This window comes from Mesoplodon densirostris, chromosome 1, assembly GCF_025265405.1.
Source record: "Mesoplodon densirostris isolate mMesDen1 chromosome 1, mMesDen1 primary haplotype, whole genome shotgun sequence".
Classification (NCBI taxonomy): domain Eukaryota; kingdom Metazoa; phylum Chordata; class Mammalia; order Artiodactyla; family Ziphiidae; genus Mesoplodon; species Mesoplodon densirostris.
The window spans coordinates 147,387,873-147,412,153 of record NC_082661.1 but is presented as its reverse complement, the minus strand read 5'-3'; the positions used below and the strand labels follow the sequence as shown (position 1 = coordinate 147,412,153).

At 41.3% G+C, this 24,281-nt stretch overlaps 1 protein-coding gene across 3 annotated transcripts; it reads right to left on the bottom strand.

The window, feature by feature from the left end:
- Positions 1-1,402: 1,402 nt before the first annotated feature.
- Positions 1,403-22,599, bottom strand: OCIAD2 (OCIA domain containing 2). 3 transcript variants are annotated; one of them, XM_060110110.1, is made up of 7 exons: positions 22,517-22,599; positions 13,487-13,615; positions 9,379-9,475; positions 7,746-7,799; positions 4,461-4,508; positions 3,382-3,499; positions 1,403-1,749 (listed from the first exon to the last, which is right to left on the bottom strand). In XM_060110110.1, the coding sequence occupies exons 2-7, from the start codon at positions 13,550-13,552 to the stop codon at positions 1,671-1,673; spliced, it is 462 nt and encodes a 153-aa protein (XP_059966093.1). In that variant the 5' UTR covers positions 13,553-13,615; positions 22,517-22,599; the 3' UTR covers positions 1,403-1,670. The 3 variants fall into 3 exon arrangements, with proteins under 3 accessions (XP_059966093.1, XP_059966102.1, XP_059966112.1); XM_060110119.1 differs by lacking the exon at positions 7,746-7,799; XM_060110129.1 differs by lacking the exons at positions 13,487-13,615; positions 22,517-22,599 and having other exon boundaries at positions 7,746-7,852; positions 9,379-9,460.
- Positions 22,600-24,281: the final 1,682 nt, after the last annotated feature.

The window sequence follows — 24,281 nt, the reverse complement described above, 5'->3', positions numbered from 1 at the left end:
CACGAACCCATGTCCCCTGCATCGGCAGGCGGACTCTTAACCAATGCACCACCAGGGAAGCCCCTTCCAGGTTTTTTTCCTTGACTGATTTTCTTTCGCACTAAGATCACTGCGATAAACTGCTTTAATTAAAACCTATCCCCTTAGGAAAATCAGAGAGCCCAAACCATAAACCCAACTGGAGTCAGAATGACTAGGAAGATGTCAGCAGTTAAAAACAATGTTCCCTTTTAACAATAATAGATTCGTCTTTCCCCACTACCCCAAGATGGGTTTTAACATTGACTTGCTGTGCTTACCAATGTGAAAATGTTCTGATCCCTGGGAAATCATCTTCTGGAACGCAGGAAATAAAAGTGCCCAATTCTGAATTTCTGCAATAGCTGAGATAACACAGAGTCACCAATTGCTAGTTGTTGGAGCCAGAAGTTAAACTGCATCCAAGAAGCTAGGATATTGGCTCTGTGTTCTGATTTACAGAAATAGAACTTTATCGACGGGAACCAGGATATGTAATATAAAAAGAGACTTGGTCAAAATTACTCCATTTCATACACATAATGTTCATGTAAAAATAAAAACTTGCAAATATTTTTGATACAGAAAATAAAATATATATCAAGCATTAACTTTCAATAAGTTTTCCCTTTTTACCTCCTTGGTACAGGTTTCAAGATGTAAGTAAAATGCAAACGAGTACACACACACACCCAGTATATAAATGGTGAAACATATATAAAGTATTTTCCTGAGAAAATGCAAAGATGCAAGAGAAGTTTTCATGTAGGGCTCAGACAATCTGTCATAAAGACAAAAGGTCCCCAGTGGAAGAGTTTGTTTTCATGCAAAAAACCTGGCAGGAGAAGAGGAATGCAACTCTTGGGGTTGGACTGGCAGCCTCTGAGCTCCCTTAAAGCCCTGAAGTTTATCATTCTCTGAATTAATTCTTCCAGTGAGTCCTCCCAGAATTACGTAAACTGTTCCTGAGGGACATTTTGGGAAGTTGTGTTTTTTCTTTTAGGCCACCAGCAGAATATAAAAGAACACAGTTCTTGAGAGCTGACCATGAGCATATATCCATTAGCTAAGCAAGGAACCTAAAACAATGGGCTTTTCTAAAACTTCACCATACCGAGGAGACATAAAGTCACCGAGGTCATCAAAAGGACAGTTGATTCATATTGTGACTCTTTAAAATGAAACATTTTTCATTAAAAAATCTTGGCCCCTACATTTCAGAAAGCACTTCCCATAGTCACAGTCCTTGCCCTGTATTTCTACCTCCACACACACACACTGGGGCATGATTCCCAAGCTCCTCAACATTCATTCCTATCCTCCATCAGGGATCTTAAAACCCTGAACAAAAGCAGAGTGAAAGAATGGATGGGGTGAATCAGAGAAGACTCTAAATTCTTTTATTTAGCTGTAAGCAAGTAAGAGTGCAACAGAATTTCTTTTGGTGTATGAATGCTTCCAACATGTTCTTAAACAACAGAAAAACATGGAATGCTCAATTCAATGGAGAATCAACCGCGAAAGCATTTCAATAGAGTGAATCACAATGTTTCTGTTCTACTATGAGTAAATTATTTTAAAGTACATTTGACATTTTAAAGGTGTACAAATTCAGATGTTTTTAGAAACTTCAAAACCCACAGACACAGAGTTTAGGAAGTCGAAGGCTGTGAACTTCCCTCATTTAATCCATGCTTTGTTTTGCATTCCTCACAGGTAAGCAGGCAGTGCCTAAAATAGAAGCAAAAATGTTGGTTTGTACTTTGACACTGGAAGCTCTAGTCTGAACACAATATTATTTAGAGATTTTTTTTTTAAGTTTTAATTGATGTATAGCTAATTTACAATGTTGTGTTAGTTCCTGGTGTACAGCAAAGTGATTCAGTTATATGTATACATACGTTTATATATATTCTTTTCATATTCTTTTCCATTATGGTTTATTACAGGATATTGAATATAATTCCCTGTGCTATACAGTAAGACCTTGTTGTTTATCTATTTTATATATAGTAGTGTGTATCTGTGAATCCCAAACTCCCAATTTATCCCCGCCCCCTTTCCCCTTTGGTAACCATAAATCTGTTTTCTATGTCTGTGAGTCTGTTTCTGTTTTGTAAATAAATTCATTTGTATCATATTTTAGATTATTTAGAGGTATTTTCTATGCTAAAGTTCTCAAGCCTAATTTTTTTCAGGAATTATCAGAGCTGTTTCTTGGTTTCAGACTCCCTGAATTTCTTCCACAAAAAGGCCATTAATGATTTTCTCGTCCAATGTTGTTTTCACCATGTGCTGCATCGCAAACAGAATCCACTGTGACAAGTAAGGGTTCTTTAGAGAAAGGTGTCCCCAACACTAGTCTTATAATACCATGATAGAAATAGCTATTATTTACTGAGCTCTCACCAAGTGTCATGAAAAATCATTTCTATTCCTTACACAATACCATGAAAAAAATTCTGATCACCATATTATACAAATGAGAAAACTGAAGACTTGAGAGTTTAAGAAACTTGTCCAAGGTCATGCAGCTTAGTAAGTTAGCAGTTAGAACCCCTTTTGATCCCAGCGACTCTAACAGCAGAGGTAATGCCACTTACTCCAGAGTCCTACTGCTTGTATCCCCTAATGAGAATCATGATTTATATTAATATAGTAAAGGCTCTGAGAAGTCCTGAAGTCAAGAGCCCTGGTTAAATTTGCGTAACCCCATGACGGTAGAAGCTGTGTCTGCTGATCAAGGCATTCTTTAGTACAATGCTTTGAACATAGTAGGTACTTACTAAATGTTTGGTGAGCAAATGAAATAGGTAACCCAGATAAATCATAATTATTATTGAAGTTGAATAGCAACAACTCAAACTTTGAGTTTTTTTTCAACATATGAATGTTAAAAACTATTTTAATATTGTAAATGGTGAATGATCTTTCATTTACTTTTTAATAATTATCTTTATTATAATCCCTTAATCAAACAGAGTATAGGGCTTCCCTGGCGGCACAGTGGTGAAGAATCCACCTGCCAATGCAGGGGACACAGGTTCGAGCCCTGGTTCGGGAAGATCCCACATGCCGCGGAGCAACTAAGCCCGTGCGCCACAACTACTGAGCCCATGTGCCACAACTACTGAGCCTATGCTCTAGAGACCACGAGCCACAACTACTGAGCCCATGTGCCTAGAGCCCGTGCTCCGCAACAAGAGAAGCTACCGCAATGAGAAGCCCGCGCACTGCAACGAAGAGTAGCCTCCGCCCGCCGCAACTAGAGAAAGCTTGCACGCAGCAACAAAGACCCAATGCAGCCAAAAATAAATAAATATATTTATTTAAAAAAAAAAAACATAAAAGCAGAGTACAAACCTGTTATGCCCTGGACCAAAACCAGCCCCACGCAGCTGACCTTCAAAGGAATGGAATTTACTCTGGCATACTCTTATGTATGATGCCTTTCCAAGGCCAAATCCCAAGATACCAGCAACTGTAAGAGCAGGTTAGGAAAGATAAATAATTTAAAGGTTTGGAATCTCCTCCATTAATGGTCTTCTAGAACTTTATTAACAGCAGTAATTCTTATATCAAAAGTACCTTGATGAATCAATGAACAAAATCTCTGGGAATGAAGTTCCCTATTAAAGAGCAGGATTGGGAACTGGAGACTTTTGATCTCCTCAGTTTTGAACTGGAGGTAGAAGGGCCAGGATAGAGCAAGCAAGGGTGATGCCCAGACACGGGCAGCCAGAGGGAGGCCCAACTGGCAGACAAATCTCTGAAGCCATGGGGAGGGAGAGATGGGACTTGGGTTGTGGCTCTAGGTAGCCTCCAAATCACTGTGTAGGAGAGCCCCTTAATTTTCTTTATGGATCGGAGTATGGGGAGCTGCAGTCCATCTTGCGTGTCAGGGAGGAAGGTCACGAGGCAGAACCATGGAAGACATTTTCAACCTGCTATTCTTGCTGGGAATGAGGTTTCAGATCGTAAACCGGAATACGTCCTCTGTCTACATAAAAGGTCTATGGATAACCAGTATAAGAAGGTGAAACCCTAAGTTTACAGTAAATGTACTATTAGAAAGCCCTGATTTAAAAAAACTATTCGTTTGTTATGTTCGTTATAGAAAATATTTGGAAAAGACTGGCCAAAAGAAGAAAATTTAAATCTCTCATGGAGCTATCATTCAGAGACTCTGCTGTCGATGTCCTCTTGTTATCCTGCCAGGCCCTCCTAGTCCATGCTTTAGAGAGGACGAAGGTGAAGTCCCTACTGCTCAGCTTTCCATCAGAAAGTATCGAACGAACTAAAAACTGCAAGGTGGCAAAAAATGGAGACTGGTTTTTCAGAGAGTCAATACAGGCAATTTGGTTAACCTGGACATTCCTATCTCCAGTTGCTATAAACATCTTTTTAAAAAAATGAAACTTTTTTTTCCTTCTATGACTTACGTGCAACTTTAGGCAATGATCCAAATCTTGGATTAGCTGCTAAATAACCTAAGAAGTAATGTATAAATGCATTATTATTTCATTTTATAACTTATTTAAATTTATAAAGTATAAAAAAGTCTTCAGGGTTTAAGATATACACAGATTCTTAATCTAAAGAGATGATCTTAAAAGAGATAATTCAAATCTTGATTGAATTTAACTCTCAAATAGTAGTCATTTTTGGCAAGTAACAAGTAATGGCTTTAATGTATAGAAAAAGAACATGAAACAGACAATTCATGATGTATTTAAAGATATCAAGGCAAGGTGGAGATAACAACTTAGTTCTTAGGCAATTAGTCATTGCCCTCTCCCCTTTTAAAGTAACTCAACACAGAGTTTCAATTTAGAGATTCACAGTATATATAATCACAGTTTTATTTATTTATTTTTGTTTGTTGTTTTTAAGATTTTTTTAAATTCATTTTTATTGGAGTATAGTTGCTTATAATCATAATTTTTAAATGAAAGCATTTTCCACCTATGGTGGGCAGAATAATGGATGTTCCTACAGATGTTCCCATCCCAATCCCCAGAAACTGTGAATACATTACCTTACACAACAACAGGGAATTGGGGTGGAAAATGGAATTAAGGTGGCTAAATCATGGAATTAAGGAATTAAGGTGGCTAAATCATGACTTTAAAATAGAGAGATTATCCTGGATTATTTGGGTGGGCCCAATGTAATTACGATGACCCTAAATGTGGAAAAAGGATTCAGAGACAGAACCAGACAGACGGCAGTATGGGAACTTGGCTCCACGTTGCTGGCTCTGCAGACAGAGGAAGGGACCATGTGCCAAGGAATGTGGGTGGGTTCCAGAAGCTAGAAAGGGAAAGGAAGCCCTAGAGCTCCCAGAAAGGAATGCAGCCCTGCTGACACTTTGATTTCAGCTCAGAAAGACCCATTTTGGACTTCTGACCTTCAAGACTGCAAGCTAATAAATTTGTATTGTTTTCAGCCACTATGTTTGTGGAAATTTGTAGAAAAGTAATACACAACCTGGAAAAATATATTTGTACAAGGCTTCCCTGGTGGTGCAGTGGTTAAGAATCCGCCTGCCAATGCAGGGGACACGGGTTCGAGCCCTGGTCCAGGAAGATCCCACATGCTGCGGAGCAACTAGGACTGTGCACCACAGCTACTGAGCCTGTGCTCTAGAGCCCGTGAGCCACAACTACTGAGCCTGTGTGCCACAACTACTGAGCCTGCGTGCCTAGAGGCCGTGCTCTGCAATAAGAGAAACCACCACAGTGAGAAGCCCATGCACCACAGTGAAGAGTAGCCCCTGCTCTCTGCAACTAGAGAAAGCCCGCGTGCAGCAACCAAGACCCAATGCAGCCATAAACAAATAAATAAATAAATATTTTCAAAAAAGAGAAAATCAAAATAAAATAAAATAAAAAATTTTTTAAATATATATTTGTACAGATGTAAGAGATGGTAGATTTTGAGCAAGTAGTTTAATATTCATAAAACATAATCCCTATACATAGATGTCATGGCCATATTTTTTTTCTGTGTCAAAAATGTTCTGAAAAAGGCTTATCACTAATATATTTCCACAAAAAGACTATCTTCAAGTTATAAAAATGAAATCATATTTAATAAATCAACTTTAAAGACAACAATAATACTGAATGAAATGAGATTCTTCTAGATATATGACATGTGGTCTTTCAGACCCCAAAAGAGCTAAACATCTTCCTTCATGTTTGCTGGGTACAAGTACTCTCTAAAATCCTAGTAATCAGCAGTGTTCAGTATAATGGGCTTCCACAGGGTCAGGTGCCTTCTTGCTGTCTGGGGACTAAGCAATGCTTATAGGTTCTCTGGTTGGATAGAGTCGGGGAGAAAGAAGAGAGCAAGGAATGAGGAATAGAGGGGAACACAATGGACAGTGCTAAGAGGCACGGAGAGGTTATGTGGGTGATGCAGGGTGGCTGCCAGTCCTCATGATCTGCTGTACACGGGTGCCCCTCCTGAGGCAGATGCAGCCTCTCTCCAGGATAAATGGCTTGGTGTTCAGAGCTTGGGTGAATTTCAGCCCCATTTACCTCTTCCCTGGAGCACCCTTGTGCAGGCAAGTATCTGTCTAACCATATACCAAGGCCCTAGGAGACACAGGGACTCTGGTACAGAGAGACAGGCACTGCAATAGCTTCCCGGGGCTGCCGTAACAAATTACTACAAACTCAGTGGTTTAAAACAACACAGATTTGGGACTTCCCTGGCGGTCCAGTAGTTAAGACTCTACGCTTCCACTGCAGGGGGCACGGGTTTGATCCCTGGTCAGGGAACTAAGACCCCATGTAGCGTGGCCAAAAAACCCCCCCCAAAAAACCCACACAAAGTTAATACATTACAGTTCTGGAGGTCAGCAGCTAAAAATGGGTCTCACTGGGTGTTTTAGTCCATTCGAGCTGCTATAACAAAATACCACAGATTGGGTGGCTTATAAACAGCAGACATTTATTTCTCACTGTTCTGGATGCTGGAAGTCCAAGATCAGAGTGCTGGCAATGGTTGACTTCTCATTGTATCCTCACATGGTGGAAGGGGCCAGGGCCCTCTGTGGGGTCTCTTTTGTAAAAGCACTAACCCCCTTCATGAGGGCTCCACCCTCGTGCCCTAATCACCTGCAAAGGCCCCACCTCCTAATAGCATCACCTTGGGCTTTACAATTCCAATATGTGAATTTGGGGTGGGCGGGGGAATACAAATATCCAGATCATAGTACAGGGCTACGTCAAGGCATCAACAGAGCTGCAAGCCCTTCTGAAGGCTCTAAGGTTCCTTCCTTTCTAGCTTCTGGAGGCCACTCATTGCTTGACTCATGGCCCCTTCCTCCATCTTCAAACTCAGGAATGTTGAGCTGAGTCTTTCTCATGCTGCCATCTCTCTGGTTCTGTCTTCTGATCCACTCTCACTTTCAAGGACCCTTTTGATTATATTGGGTCCATCTGGATAGTCCAGAATAATCTCCCTATTTTTAAGGTCAACTGATTAATGACCTTAATTCCAACTGCAAATTTAATTTCTCTTTGTCACGGTCACTCATTCCGGGAAATAGGACATCTATGGGAGGGAGAGCTGGGGACGTAGGCTAGAAACAGGCAAAAGCCTGCATAAACAAATTCTTCACCAAAAAATAAATGCCAAGTACCAAAAACCACCAGGAGGACCACAGAAAACTGGATTCTCTTAAGTTAAACTATGTACCAAATACTGAATCTTACCATGGTGGACCAGTCCTTGGGTGACAAGCATGCTTACAAGAGAAAAAGGCAGAGCTGTAAAACAGAAACGCCCTTCAATATTGGTATTTTAAAACTTGGCACCTCACCTAGAAGAATGAGGGAGAATTACTCTGAGTGTTTTCTCTTCCTGCTTTGGCAGTGAGATTTTAGTCATTTTTTATTTTACGAATTTGACAAATATTAACCACCGCATGGAGAATTTTCTTGGGGTCTGCCCCAGGCACTCAACCTAATGCTCAGCATTAACGTGACAAAACCTAGACCCCCTGCCGCTCCGTCTCTGAGACCCACCACGCACAGGATTCTGATCACTACATACAACACAGGCATCTTCATGTGTGTGCGCAGAGCTGGGGAATTTGGGAGTTTCCATTCGCTATACATTTTGAAATTTTCAATCCTGCATGAAAGTTAAAAAAAGAGGACGATAAACTGCACACCCTATCTACTATAGTTCCCTGCTTTTGTCTTTTATGACATTTTGTCACACAATTTGGATACGTTTATTTTCTGAAGATTACTACATTCGAGGTAAACATGGGCCATGTTTAGAGATGATTTTTTTCTCTAAACAGGCAAGTTAGTCCAGAAAAGGCAGTTTCTAGTTCTGTCAAAATGTGTCAAATGACTTCTTCCCAAAGCACAGAGAAGTGATAAAAAAATTTGGTTGCTATTTGATTTGTCTTGGTTGCTAGCTCTTCCTAGTAACCAAGACAAATCAAATAGCAACCAATTTTTCCACTCAGAGCTATCTACCTGATGGTAGGCAAATGGGTCATACTGAAATGTTCAACTACTAGGGCTTAAATAAATTACTCACTCATAAGTTGTCAGAAAATTTCTAGCAGCACAATCAATAAGAAGTAATGAACAGTGAACATCAACTTCTAAGGAGTGTTACTTCCAAAAACAACTGATGCTGGATTTGAATGATTTAAGAAATCAAAATGAGTATTTCAGAGTAAAATTATCCCTATGCCAGCAATATTGGGACTATATCTATAGGCTCTATTATGAAATTTTCAAGTGACAAGTCACGAATTTTTAAAATTAAACGGGACCTTAATGCACAGCCTCAGTTCACACCCTTGTCTCATATAAAGCAGGCCCAGGAAGAGGAAGAGACTTGGCAGAAAAGGTTACTTCAAGACATTGTAAGGGGAGTATTAACAGAATGCTTCCACTCTTCATTCATTCCACGAATATTTAATAGGTACTTTTTATATGTGAAGCAGTGTGCTTGGCTCTGGGAGGGAGCAATGAACCTGAACTTGAGGAAGGTTAGAGTCCAGTGGAATTGTGGAAAGTCTACTCTTTCAAGAAATTCTAAATAACACTCTCGGTACACGTTCTCGGTCACATGAAAGAAAGTGTTAGGTGTGCATCACTTTTTGCTAAGGGGGGTAAACAGCTCCTAAATCAGATATTATTCCTGAACTTAAAAGGGTCTCAACACGAATTTAAATTCCAAGCAGCCTCAGGTGTCAGTGTCTTCAGGGAATTATGCAAAGTCCCTGCTCAAAAATAAATCAATACCATAATTCTAATATGATATTAGGCAGTTTATTGCAGCAAATACAGTGTTAACAAAGATTAAGAGGGATGCAAGTACCTCTCTTCCAGAAACTTTCTTCTTGACATTCCCGGATCATCTTTGAAATCTCTGATTTGTGGATGTGCAGTTTTGATTTTGGACAAAACAACAGACTCTGCAAGGAAAGTTACATGATGACTTGACTGAAATCATCAGAAGAGCATCTGCTCTGTCTTCCCTAGAAGAGGGCAAGGAGGTCTCTTCACTCTGGTCACACAGTGTGCGTTCTGTCCCGGCTGCCAGCACTGAGCAATGGCCAGTTTCAGCCAGTGCTTTCCAGCTGTGAACGCTGGATGGACTTAAGCAAGAAAAGAATCACAGGTGGAGAAGCAGAGTGATTCAATGACTAGCGAGCATGAAGCAGATATCTGGTCAGAATGCATTACTGCTGAGGTCACATTTTCTTTCTTACTTCCAGCCTCTGTCCATTCAGTCCCTGTCCCTGCAATGACACTCACTCCCTTTGCCTACCTGGTCTTCTTAAGACCCAGTTCAAGATCTCCTGGGTGAAGAGAGAGACTTCCCCTACAGCATAATACTTACACATCTGGGATCACACTCAGAGCAGTATTACAAGTTATCTATTTATAGATCTGTATTCCAATCTACCTATTTATACTTCTGTAAGCATTTTTAGACTGTGAGAAACTATAGTCTAAAGAGCATCAGCAGACTGCTTTTTATTTTTCTACATACTTTACTTTTTATCTTAACAGTTTTTTTTTAAACACATTTATAAATGGTCTGCACATAATATCTGGGGGAACTATTGACATGGTTGACATTATTTTTATTAGTTCTACAGTACTTTTTTTTATCATATTGATATGCTACAATCTGGACTAACTCTCATCTTTTATTATCCTCCCCTTTTGTAGGTATGTATGTAGTTATTCACTTACTCTCACCCACATTCTCCATCCTCGTTCTCTGCCCATCACCACCATTCTGGGTGTTTAATGTGGATCTTTTGTTTGTATATATGCTTGCAAAATGTTCATTGTTTTGGGTGCCTGCATTTTTAATGCAAGTGGCATTGTTTTATACATTTAGTTTTATTTGAAAAAATGTTTTCAACTCAGCTCTATGCTTTTAAGATCTATCCATGTTGCTATATTTATCTAGTCCACTGTTTCTAACTGCGGCATGATTCTCCAGGATGCTTCCGAGTCCCCATACAGACCCACATGAGAACACTTTTCAGATATGTACCTAGAAGTAAAATACAGGGCATGCATATTCCAGTTGAACAAAGTCTTGCGAGAGTGCTCTCCCCAGTAGCTACACCAGCATCCACTCCCATCAGCAGCGTGTGAACATTCCGCTATATGCCTAAGAACCACATAAGAGCTAGTTAAGCTGGATTCTAAGCAGGTTAGAGTAAAGAAAGGATTTTGTAACACTTGGCATTATCCAGTTTTCTAAAATTTAACAGTCTAATAGGTATAAAGCAATATTTTATTGTCTGATAACTAATGTGTTTGAGCATCTCTATTATGTAGTCTTCAGCCAGACTGTCCTTCTCTGTTGAGGCAATCCCTGCAACTAGACCTCGGTTGTAATCTTTTCTTGTTCAGTGACTCATTAATTTTTTATTGTGGTAAAATACACATAACATAATAGTTACCAGTTTATATATTTTTTCATCCTCCCATACACTTTATTTTTTTTAAATTTTATATTGGAACATAGTTGTTTTACAATGTTGTGTTTAACCATTTTAAAGTATACAATTCATGGCATTCAGTATGTCTACAATGTGTGCAGCCATCACCGCTATCTAGTTCCAGAGCTTTTTCATCACCCCAAAAGGAAATTCCATACCCATTAAGGAGTCTGTCCTCATTCCCTCCTCTCTCCAACTGCCTAGCAACCACTAATCTGCCTTTTGGATTTGCCTATTCTGGATATTTGGTACAAACAATATCATACAGCATGTGACCTTTCGTGGCTGGCTTCTTTTCCTTTGCATAATGTTTTCAAGATTCACCCACGTGGTAACATGTATCTGTATTTCATTTCTTTTTATGGCTCAATAATATTCCATTGCATGAATATAACACATTTTGTTTCTCCATTCATCCACTGATGGACATTTGGATTGTTTCCACCATTGGCTATTGTGAATAATGCTGCTATGAACATTCCTGCACAAGTTTTTGTTTTCAGCTCTGCTGGGCCATACTGCAACTCTACGTTTAACTTTTTGAGTTTTGCACATGAGCTGCACCATTTTCTAATCCCACCAACAATGTAGGAGGTTTCCAATTTTTCCACATCCTTGTCAACATTTGTTATTTTCTGTTTTGTTTCTTTTTTTTGGTTCTGCCATCTGGCTTATGGGATCTTAGTTCCCTGACCAGGGACTGAACCCACATGTTTTGTTTCTTTTTTTAAAGTTAGCACTTTAAATGCTTTTAATATAAATTATTCAATTTATTTAAACTAAATAAACTAAATTCTTTCTGTTTTTGACTGTGGTCATGCTAGTGATTGTGAAATGGTGGTTTTGATTTGTATTTCCTTAATGACTAATGACACTGAGCATCTTTTCCTCTAAATATTGCCTATTTATATATCTTCTTTGGAGAAACACCTATTCAAGCCCTTTGCTCATTTTTCAATTGGATTGTCTTTTTGTTATTGAGTTGTAAGAGCTTTTTATATACTCTGGATACTAGACCCTTATCAGATATATGATTTGTAAATAATTTTTCCCATTCTGTGGGTGGATCATTTGTTTTTTAGAAACAAATTTAATTTTTTCCTTAAGTCACACTGCTATTTCCTTGTTTGTGAATTACTTATGTAGGTCCTCTGCCATTCATCTCTTGGAGTTTTAGTGTTTTTCTTGTTGAGGTGCAGTTCCATGGCTTTTGAAGTTCACCTTGTTGATTTTGCAAATGTTCTTTTTTGACTCTTTGTTTGTAGTAGATGTCAATGTGGATGGTGATGACTATTTCCTGAGCACTCACGCACAGGCCAGGCACTGTGCCAAGCACTTTACGTGCATGATGGTGACATGCAAGGATCCTGTGGCACCTGTGCCTTCAGAGCTCTACAAACAGCCCAAGCAGGCAACCTCCCTCTTCTTCCTCTACAGCTCCCCATAGCACAGCACACGGAAGTGGTGGTCAGGGTGAGTCGCAGTGACCAGGGAAGAATCTGTTCTCACACACCACTTACGTTAGCTCAGCAAGCACTCCTCCTCATCCCAGTGTAAATACTTCTTGGTTCTGCCTGTGGCTGTGGCAGAAATAAGAAACACTTCCCTCCCTCTCCTCCCGCGAAACACACACACATATACACATCCATGGTCAGGGACCCCAATTATCACAACTGCTGTGAGTCCTGCAGTCAAGACTGAAGCTCCCGCAGTGTCCCCAGGGAGCTCTGGGGATCCTTTTCGGTAGAACCATAAATGTTTTATGGCTCTCCATTTCACAGAGGCAACTCGGGTGTCTAAATTCCTTATGATGTGATATCATTTGTCTATTTGCCTCTCCTAAACTTTGCTCCTTAAATATCATCTCCTCCATAACACATTTTTAGCTTGAAAAAGTTGACTCCAGAGAACATGAACTCTATTATCCCATCACAATACTTTCTCTTTTCTTCAGTTATGTGTCCCCGAAACAAACAGTATTCATTCTCAAGAAGTTGAAAAACTGTGTCCCTGCTAATACTGGGGTTCTCAATCTGAGGGCTAATTTAGTAGTTAAGGACTCTGCCATCCCAAACAGGAACACCTGTCAGCAGCATATCCTTAGTATGATTAGCCTTGATAACAGAAATGAAAAAACATGCATCCTGTAGCATTCTGTTAGATTCAATTAAGAGTTTTGTTCTGGTAAAGGAAACCTCTTCAGTCACTGACAACCTATGGACGAGTTAGTTAAGCTGATTTCTAAACAGGGAAGAGTAAAGAAAGGATTTTATAAATAATTTAAAAGGCTCCTTTTCAAGGCAGCCAAAAACACACTTTCCTTCCCATTCTATTTTCCCTGAACCCATCCTACAAAGTGCCAGACTTGAAAAAACTAAGATGACTGATCAAGGATGAGGTTTAAGGGAAGTCCTGTATGATGTTCCTTTCAGATGGCAGACTTTCAAATTAGAAATATACCTGCTTGCTTGGTGGTGGCAAATGGAGACCTTTATCTTGGTTTTCACGCGCAGACACGGAAGCCATGATGACTTTGTCTTTGCTTCTCTTCTAGTTGAGTGGACTCAGTTTCCTCATTTGACCCGATGTCTAAGGAAAGTAGAAGAGAGTCACCATGCTGTGACTGAACATTTACGTCAACCGTAAAAACACCCTTTGGATCAACTCCCCTATTTGGCGAACTTATTTTCATTTTGTCATTAACCTTCATCTCCAGCCACCTGCAAACTCACTTTCTAATGCTCCTCCTCCACCAACACACACACACATTAACTGACTAATGGTGACAGATCAGAGGAAGAGTGGAGTGAAATGTCACATGAGGCACAGTGAAATGTTTTATGACCCATAAACTGTCCTCAAAAAATTTCAATTCATTACAAGGTCATTAGCTACACAAGTATTTACTGTCTATTATGTGCCAGGCCAAGGGATACAAAGGATAAGAAAAAATCAGTGCTAAAGAACTCACAGGTGAAGACAGACAAGTCAGCAGTTATACAACATGCAAAGGGCTTCCCTAGAGGCATGCACACGGTGCTAGGGAAGAAAGGCTTGTTCTCTCTGGTCAGGTCTGAAGACACCAAAGACCAAGACTCGAGCTTTCAAGAGGGTCTGTGGGTCTGTTGGAACGTCACGCCGGCCTCTGTTACCACAGGCTCGCCCTGCATTCCGTACCCCTCCCTCCACCCCGGCCTGAGTGAGCCAGAGCCCCCTAATCAGCTGCTACTTTTACCCCGTCCTGTCTGAGCCAAGAACAGATGCCCTCAGGAGACCTACATGCAGAGACAGGGCAAATCCAAAGCTGAACCCCAGGAGCTGTGCGAACAAAGAAGAGAAAGGGAAATCTCTCCCATCAGCCTCAGGAGCAGCGGATTAAATCTCCACAATCAACTTGATGTACCCTGCATCTGTGGAATACTTGAATAGACAACGAATCATCCCAAATTGAGAAGGTGGACTTTGGGAGCAATGGTAGACTTGGGGTTTGCTTTCTGCATCTAATTTGTCTCTGGTTTTATGTTTATCTTAGTTTAGTATTTAGAGTTTATTATCATTGGAAGATTTGTTTATTCATTTGGCTGCTCTCTTTTTAAAAAAAAAAAATATATATATATTTTCCTTTTTCTCTTTTTGTGTGTATGTGTATGCTTCTTTGTCTGATTTTGTCTGTATAGATTTGCTTTTACCATTTGTTCTAGGGTTCTGTCTGTCCGTTTTTTTTTTGTTGTTGTTGTTTTTATAGTATAGTTTTTAGCACTTGTTATCATTGGTGGATTTGCATTTTGGTTTGGTTGCTCTATTCTTTCTTTTTTTAATTACTTTTTAATTTTTAATAATTTTCTTTATCTTTTATTTTAATAACCGTATTTTCTTTTTCTTTTCTTTCTTTCTCTCTTTCAATCTTTCTTTCTTTCTCCATTTTCTTCTGAGCCATGTGGCGGACAGGTGCTCTGGCTGGGTGTCAGGCCTGTGCCTCTGAGGTGGGAGAGCTGAGTTCGGGACATTGGTCCACCGGAGACCTCCAGGCTGCACATAATATCAAACGGTGAAAGCTCTCCAAGAGATCTCCATCTCAACACTAAGACCCAGCTCCACTCAACAACCAGCAAACTACAGTGCTGGACACCCTATGCCAAACAACTAGCAAGACAGGAACATAACCCCACCCATTAGAAGAGATGCTGCCTAAAATCATAATAAGGCCACAGACACCCCAAAACACACCACCAGATGCGGTCCGGCCCACCAGAAAGATAAGATCCAGCCTCATCCACCAGAACACAGGCACCAGTCCCCTCCACCAGGAAGCCTACAAAACCCACTGAACCAAACTTACCCACAGCGGGCAGACACAAAAAACAACAGGGACTACGCACCTGCAGCCTGCAAAACGGAGACCCCAAACACAGTAAGTTAAGCAAAATGAAAAGACAGAGAAACACACAGCAGATGAAGGAGCAAGGTAAAAACCCACCAGAACAAACAAATGAAGAGGAAATAGGCATTCTACCTGAAAAAGAATTCAGTGTAGCAATAGTAAAGATGATCCAAAATCTTGGAAACAGAATGGAGAAAATACAAGAAACATTTAACAAGGACTTAGAAGAACTAAAGAGCAAACAAACAAGGATGAACAACACAATAAATGAAATTTAAAATTCTCTAGAAGAACTCAATAGCAGAATAACTGAGGCAGAAGAATGGATAAGTGACCTGGAAGATAAAATAGTGGAAATAACTATTGCAGAGCAGAATAACGAAAAAAGAATGAAAAGAATTGAGGACAGTCTTAGAGACCTCTGGGACACCATTAAATGCAACAACATTCGAAGTATAGGGGTCCCAGAAGAAGAAGAGAAAAAGAAACGGACTGAGAAATTCTTGAAGAGGTTATAGTTGAAAACGTCCCAAAATAGTCAATCAAGTCCAGCAAGCACAGAGAGTCCCATACAGGATACATCCAAGGAGAAACACGCCAAGACACAGATTAATCAAACTATCAAAAATTAAATACAAAGAAAAAATATTAAAAGCAGCAAGGGAAAAGCAACAATTAACATACAAGGGAATCGCCATAAAGTTAACAGCTGATCTTTCAGCAGAAACTCTACGAGCCAGAAGGGAGTGGCAGGACATATTTAAAGTGATGAAAGGGAAAAACCTACAACCAAGATTACTCTACCCAGCAAGGATCTCATTCAGATTCAATGGAGAAATTAAAACCTTTACAGACAAGCAAAAGCTAAGAGAATTCAGCACCACCAAACCAGCTCTACAACAAATGCTAAAGGAACTTCTCTAGGCAGGAAACACAAGAGAAGGAAAAGACCTACAATAACAAACCCAAAACAATTAAGAAAATGCTAATAGGAACATACATATCAATAACTACCCTAAATGTAAATGGATTAAATGCTCCAACCAAAAGACATAGACTGGCTGAATGGATACAAAAACAAGACCCATATTTATGGTATCTACAAGATACCTGCTTCAGACCTAGGGACACATACAGACTGAAAGTGAGGGGATGGAAAAAGATATTCCATGCAAATGGAAATCAAAAGAAAGCTGAGTAGCAATCCTCATATCAGACAAAACAGACTTTAAAATAAAGACTATTACAAGAGACAAAGAAGGACACTACATAATGATCAAGAGATTAATCCAAGAAGAAGACATAACAATTGTAAATATTTATGCACCCAACATAAGAGCACCTCAATACATAAGGCAAATGCTAACAGCCATAAAAGGGGAAATTGAGAGTAACACAATCATAGATGGGACTTTAACACCCCACTTTCACCAATGCACAGATCATCCAAAATGAAAATAAATAAGGAAACACAAGCATTAAATGATACATTAAACAAGATGGACTTAATTGATATTTATAGGACATTCCATCCAAACACAACACAATACACTTTCTTCTCAAGTGCTCATGCAACATTCTCCAGGATAGATTATATCTTGGGTCACAAATCAAGCCTTGGTAAATATAAGAAAATTGAAATCATATGAAGTACCTTTTCCGACAACAAGGCTATGAAACTAGATATTAATTACAGGAAAAAAATCTGTAAAAAAATACAAACACATGGAGGCTGAACAATACACTACTTAATAAACAAGAGATCACTGAAGAAATCAAAGAGGAAATAAAAAAATACCTAGAAACAAATGACAATGAAAACATGATGACCCAAAACCTATGGGATGCAGCAAGAGCAGTTCTAAGAGGGAAGTTTATAGCAATACAATCCCACCTTAAGAAACAGGAAACATCTCGAATAAACAACCTAACCTTGCACCTAAAGCAATTAGAGAAAGAAGAACAAAAAAAAAACCCCTAAAGTTAGCAGAAGGAAAGAAATCATAAAGATCAGATCAGAAATAAATGAAAAAGAAATGAAGGAAGCAAGAGCAAAGATCAATAAAACTACAAGCTGGTTCTTTGAGAAGATAAACAAAATTGATAAACCATTAGCCAGATTCATCAAGAAAAAAAGGGAGAAGACTCAAATCAATAGATTTAGAAATGAAAAAAGAGAAGTAACAACTGACACTGCAGAAATACAAAGGATCATGAGAGATTACTACAAGCAACTCTATGCCAATAAAATGGACAACCTGGAAGAAATGGACACAGTCTTAGAAAAGCACAACCTTCCGAGACTGAACCAGGAAGAAATAGAAAATATAAACAGACCAATCACAAACACTGAAATTGATACTGTGATTAAAAATCTTCCAACAAACAAAAGCCCAGGACCAGATGGCTTCACAGGCGAATTCTATCAAACATTTAGAGAAGAGCTAACACCGATCCTTCTCAAACTCTTTCAAAATATAGCAGAGGGAGGAACACTCCCAAACTCGTTCTATGAGGCCACCATCACCCTGATACCAAAACCAGACAAAGAGGTCACAGAGAAAGAAAACTACAGGGCAATATCACTGATGAACATAGATGCGAAAATCCTCAACAAAATACTAGCAAACAGAATCCAACAGCACATTAAAAGGATAATACACAATGATCAAGTGGGGTTTATCCCAGGAATGCAAGGATTCTTCAATATACACAAATCAATGTGATACACCATATAACAAATTGAAGGAGAAAAACCATACGGTCATCTCAATAGATGCAGAAAAAGGTTTCGACAAAATTCAACACCCATTTATGATAAAACCCCCACCAGAAAATAGGCATGGAGGGAACTTACCTCAACATAATAAAGGCCATATATGACAAACCCACAGCCAGCATCGTCCTCAATGGTGAAAAACTGAAACCATTTCCACTAGGATCAGGAACAAGACAAGGTTGCCCACTCTCACCACTATTATTCAACACAGTTTTGGAAGTTTTAGCAACAGCAATCAGAGAAGAAAAAGAAATAAAAGGAATACAAATCGGAAAAGAAGAAGTAAAGCTGCCACTGTTTGCAGATGACATGATAGTATACATAGAGAATCCTAAAGATGCTACCAGAAAACTACTAGAGCTAATCAATGAATCTCGTAAAGTACAGGATACAAAATTAATGCACAAATCTCTTGCATTCCTATACACTAATGATGAAAAATCTGAAAGAGAAATTAAGGAAACACTCCCATTTACCACTGCAACAAAAAGAATAAAATACCTAGGAATAAACCTACCTAAGGAGACAAAAAGGAGACCTGTATGCAGAAAACTATAAGACACTGATGAAAGAAATTAAATATGATATGAACAGATGGAGAGATATACCATGTTCTTGGATTGGAAGAATCAACACTGTGAAAATGACTATACTACCCAAAGCAATCTACAGATTCAATGCAATCCCTATCAAACTACCAATGGCATTTTTAACAGAACTAGAACAAAAAATTTCACAATTTGTACGGAAACACAAAAGACCCCCAAATAGCCAAAGCAATCTTGAGAAAGAAAAACGGAGTGGGAGGAATCAGGCTCCCTAACTTCAGACTATACTACAAAGCTACAGTAATCAAGACAGTATGGTACTGGCACAAAAACAGAAATATAGATCAATGGAACAGGACAGAAAGCCCAGAGATAAACCCACGCATATATGGTCTCCTTATCTTTGATAAAGGAGGGAAGAGTATACAATGGAGAAAAGACAGCCTCTTCAATAAGTGGTGCTGGGAAAACTGGACAGCGACATGCAAAAGAATGAAATTAGAACACTCCCTAACACCATACACAAAAGTGAACGCAGGGGCTTCCCTGGTGGCGCAGTGGTTGAGAATCCGCCTGCCGATGCAGGGGACACAGGTTCGTGCCCCGGTCCGGGAAAGCTCCCACATGCCGTGGAGCAGCTGGGCCCGTGAGCCATGGCCGCTGAACCTGCACATCTGTAGCCTGTGCTCCGCAATGGGAGAGGCCACAACAGTGAGAGGCCTGCGTACCGCAAAAAAAAAAAAAAAAAAAAAAAAAGTGAACTCAGAATGGATTAAAGACCTAAATGGAAGGCCACACACTATAAACTCTTAGAGGAAAATATAGGCAGAAGACTCTATGATGTAAATCACAGCAAGATACTTTTTGACCCACCTCCTAGAGAAATGGAAATAAAAACAAAAATAAACAAATGGGACCTAATGAAACTTAAAAGCTTTTTCACAGCAAAGGAAACCATAAGCAAGACGAAAAGACAACCCACAGAATGGGAGAAAATATTTGCAAGCGAAGCAGCTGACAAAGGATTAAACTCCAAAATATACAAACAGCTCATGCAGCTCAGTATCAAAAAAACAACTCAATCAAAAAACGGGCAGAAGACCGTTTCTCCAAAGAAGATATACAGATTGCCAACAAACACATGAAAGGATGCTCAACATCACTGATCATTAGAGAAATGCAAATCAAAAGTACAATGAGGTATCACCTCACACCAGTCAGAATGGCCATCATCAAAACATCTACAAACAATAAATGGTGGAGAGGGTGCAGAGAAAAGTGAACCCTCTTTCACTGTTGGTGGGAATGTAAATTGATACAGCCACTATGGAGAACAGTATGAAGGTTCCTTAAAAAGCTAAAAATAGAACTACCATACGACCCAGCAATCCCACTACTGGGCATATACCCTGAGAAAACCATAATTCAAAAAGAGTCATGTACCACAATATTCATTGCAGCTCTCTTCACGATAGCCAGGACATGGAAGCAACCTAAGTGTCCATCGGCAGATGAATGGATAAAGAAGATGTGGCACATATATACAATGGAATATTACTCAGCCATAAAAAGAAACAAAATTGAGTTATTTGTAGTGAGGCGGATGGACATAGTTTGTCACACAGAGTGAAGTAAGTCAGAAAGAGAAAAACAAATACCGTATGCTAACACATGTATATGGAATCTTAAAAAAAAAAAAAGGTTCTGAAGAACCTAGGGTCAGGACAGGAATAAAGACGCAGAGGTAGAGAATGGACTTGAGGACACAGGGAGGGGGAAGGGTAAACTGGGATGAAGTGAGAGTGGCATGGACATGTATACACTACCAAATGTAAAACAGATAGCTAGTGGGAAGGAGCCGCATAGCACAGGGAGATCAGCTCATTGCTTTGTGACCAGGTAGAAGGGTGGGATAGGGAGCGTGGGAAGGAGGGAGATGCAGGAGGGAAGAGATAGGGGGATATATGTATATGTGTAGCTGATTCACTTTGCTATAAAGCGGAAACTAACACACCATTGTAAAGCAATTATATTCCAATACAGATGTTAAAAAAGAAAAAAAAAAAGAGGGCAGGAAGACCAGTTTGGAAGGTGCTATAATAGCCCAGGCAAGGATGTGAAGAGACCTGAACCAAGACCCTTGTGGCAAGGCTAGAGATGATAAATTTGTACCTGGAAATATTGGATTTGGGTGCCTTGTGGGCATACATTGCAATTAGCCAGTAAGGATTAGAATATTTGAGGATTTGGGTCTGGAGTTACAGATTAGGGGTATGCTGGAAAGATCAACTTGGGAGTTGCCATCATTGAGATGATAGGTAAAGTAGGAAACACCAATAAAATTGTCTAAAACGAGTACTGGAGAATGTGAACACTGAGGCCAAGGGAATACCAACAAGAGGAAAAAAAAAAAAAAAAAAAAACAAGCCAAGGAGATGACTGAGAAAGAATAGCTGATACAAAGGGAAGGGAGTTTCTCAAGGAGGATTGTGAATCACTGGTGTCACATGGCTGAGAAAAGTGATTTTGCAACAATGGGCATAGTCCAGGTGGACCACAAACGCTACCACACCGCCTGCCCCGCCAATGGCCAATGCACCCTGCAGATCCGCACTCCATGACAACCACTGATTTCCATGCAAAATGAACCTCTCATCATACACAATTCTGTTTCCTACTAAGCTGCCAGAAATACAAGCCAAGGGGAGCCGTACTTGTACCAAGTTTCACTTTCAGCACCTAATGTTACTGTAGAGGCAGCGTGATGCCCTAGGGTAGAAAGACCTGCTAGAGTCAGGTCTAGTGTCAGGTCAGACCTGCTAGTAGAGTCCGATCCTGACTCTACTCTTTGCTAGCCCTTGCTTTGGGGCAAGTGACTTAAAGTGCCTGTGCCTCAGCTTTCTCACCTGCTAAGTGCAGGTGATGGACCTTGATGGGCTGTTGCAAAGATGAGGGATGAGGTCCATAAGCAACAGCTCAGCACAAGCACACAGTGAGTGTGTGTGCAGTAAAGGGCAGCTGTCAGAGCCCTCGGCGCTCTATTTCCTGAGGACCTCCAGGAAGTGTTTGCTGACCTAAGAGCAAATTAGATTATCTTTGCTTAGTTAGGCCATTGCCTCAAATCTGGAAGCAAAGATACCACAACACAGCTTTGGTGGTCAAGTCCCCTCACACCCAATTAGTCAGTGGTCCACATCTAAGCAGGCCTTCTCCGGGTCTCGTGTTCCGGGTGCAGCCCTCACCCCATGCCCAGGTCTGGTTTGGGGTCCCTCTGCTTCCTCCGTTGCTGGCGGCGGCAGGAGTGTTGACAGGTGGGCAGTGGGAGGGAGGCGCTCAGCAGGATGGGGGTGGGGCGTGTGATCGGACCCGCAGCCAGAGGGGGATCAATGCACTTTCTGGTAGGGGAGGGCCGGCGGGGGTTTTGGGGGCCCCCCCATCAGCCTGCAGGAATCCGCCGCCATCCCAGGGTCGCGGCTGGAGCCCGGGCAAGCGAGGAGGGGTTGGAAGGGGCGATGCTAGGCCAAGTACCTCCGTCCTGAGGACCCCAGAAGTAATGCGGGCAGAGGAGGCCATCCCCTCTCGCCATCCCTTCCGCTGTCACCGCCCCCCACCCCAGGCGGGCTCATCTGCGGGGCTGAGGATCGCCTCACAGGCCGCGTCTCAGGCGCCCGCCCAGCCGAGCTCGCCTCCCCGCGCGGCCGCCGCTGTAGCCCGGATGCTCCCGCCTCCCCGGCGCCCGTGCCCGTCCCTGGCGACCACCCCGGGGCCCGTGGTCCCCTTACCGCGCTCGCTCCTGGGACCTCGCCTGTGCTCGGTGAGCTTCCCTCTGCCTCTTTCTTCCTTTTGCTCCGCCCCCAGCGGCGCACCGCCCCTCGCTTCCTCGCGTGAGTCCCTCAGCAAGTGCACCCCATCCCCCATCCTGCTGTCTCTGATGGTGGCCTCACACCTACGCACAAGTGCCCAAGCTGAAACCCGGCTGTTGCTAGAATCTCCCACCCCACCCCCAGGTCTTGTCCTGACACCTGGTAGATTCTTTTGCCTTTCAAATAACTCCTTTCTTCCCAACAAAAACAGCGACAACTATTTATTGAACACCCTCCCTGGGCCAGGAGGCTCTATCCTGCAGCCTTGTCTTGTTTTTCCTTTTTTTGAGGTGTAATTGACATATAACATTATATTAATTTTAGGTGCGCAACGTAACAGTTCGATATTTGTATACATTGCAAAATGATCACACAATATGTTTAGTTCACATCTTTCACTATATGTAGTTACCAAAAAAAAGTCAGCTCCCCAGCCTTGGGATGATAACTTTTTCTCTCTTCTTTTTTTTTTTTTTTTTTTTTTTTTTGCGGTACGCGGGCCTCTCACTGTTGTGGCCTCTCCCGTTGCGGAGCACAGGCTGCGGACGCGCAAGCTCAGCGGCCATGGCTCACGGGCCCCGCCGCTCCGCGACATGTGGGATCTTCCTAGACCGGGGCACGAACCCGTATCTCCTGCATTGACAAGCGGACTCTCAACCACTGCGCCACCAGGGAAGCCAAAAGTAAAGACTTTTAAAATCTACTTTCTTGGCAACTTTCAAGTATGCAATATAGTATTAGTAACTATAGTTGCCATGCTGTGCCATCCCTGTGACTTAACTTATTTTATAATTGGAATTTCTCACCTTTGACCCCCTTCACCCATTTTGCCCATCCTTATGCAATCCTTTCTACAGCTCTTCAGGGTGAGTACTGTTACCTGCATTTTATGGACTAGGCATCTGGGTTGTGCAAGGCCACGCTGGGAGCTTGGAGTCAAAGCCTGGTCAACGTGGCTCCCAAGCATTCTCTTTCCGTTGTTCCTTGTCCATGTCCTCCCCGTTCCTGCCACTCCCAACCTCTACACATAGGGGGAGCTGCTGGGTGCTTTTACTACCTGTATCACTCACCCCAGCCTCAGCTGTGATTGCTCCCTGACATGCCACTGGGACTCCTGGAGTGTGCTGAGCTGGAAGAGAGAAGTGTGGATCACTGGAAGGCCCTCATCATTTCCCATCTTTTCTTCCTGGCCTCATTTTGGTCTCTACTCCTCCGGCCTCAGCCCCCTTGCTGGCCCCTCTGCCATCCACCTTGCCTTCCTTCTGTTCCTTGAGTTCACCCAGCTCTTCCCACCTGAGGCCTGGCATGGAGCCTCCCCCTGTCTGGACTCCTTTCCCCATCAGTCTTGTCCTGGCTTTTTCCTACTTATCCTTCTCTGACTCTTCCTCAGGAGGACCTTCCCCAGCCCCAACCCAGCCTAGAGTGGGTCTTCCTTCTCCTCGTTCATAGCACGTATCATGAGTTGTTATTATATACCTTTTAGTGTGCTTATTCCTTTAAAACCTGTTCGCCCTGCCTCAATGTCATCTTCATGAAGTACAGAAAAAGACGGTGTCTGTTTTGCCCACCATTGTATACTTAGCATCTCATATTTGGAGGGGCCCAGTAAAGAGCTGCTGAAAGAATGAATGAATCAGTGAGCCTGGGTTCAAAGGCTGCCTATCAAAATACTGTTGTTTTGGGC

What these genes read in the sequence shown, in the direction of transcription:
- OCIAD2 (XM_060110110.1), bottom strand. Translation starts at nt 13,552, where the DNA reads ATGGCTTCCGTGTCTGCGCGTGAAAACCAAGATAAAGGTCTCCATTTG. An exon ending in ATCATTGCCTAAAGTTGCAC is followed by an intron (nt 3,500 to 4,460) that starts GTAAGTCATAGA and finishes CTGCTCTTACAG; the next exon opens with TTGCTGGTATCTTGGGATTT. An exon ending in TTTGGTCCAGGGCATAACAG is followed by an intron (nt 1,750 to 3,381) that starts GTTTGTACTCTG and finishes CTTCTATTTTAG; the next exon opens with GCACTGCCTGCTTACCTGTG.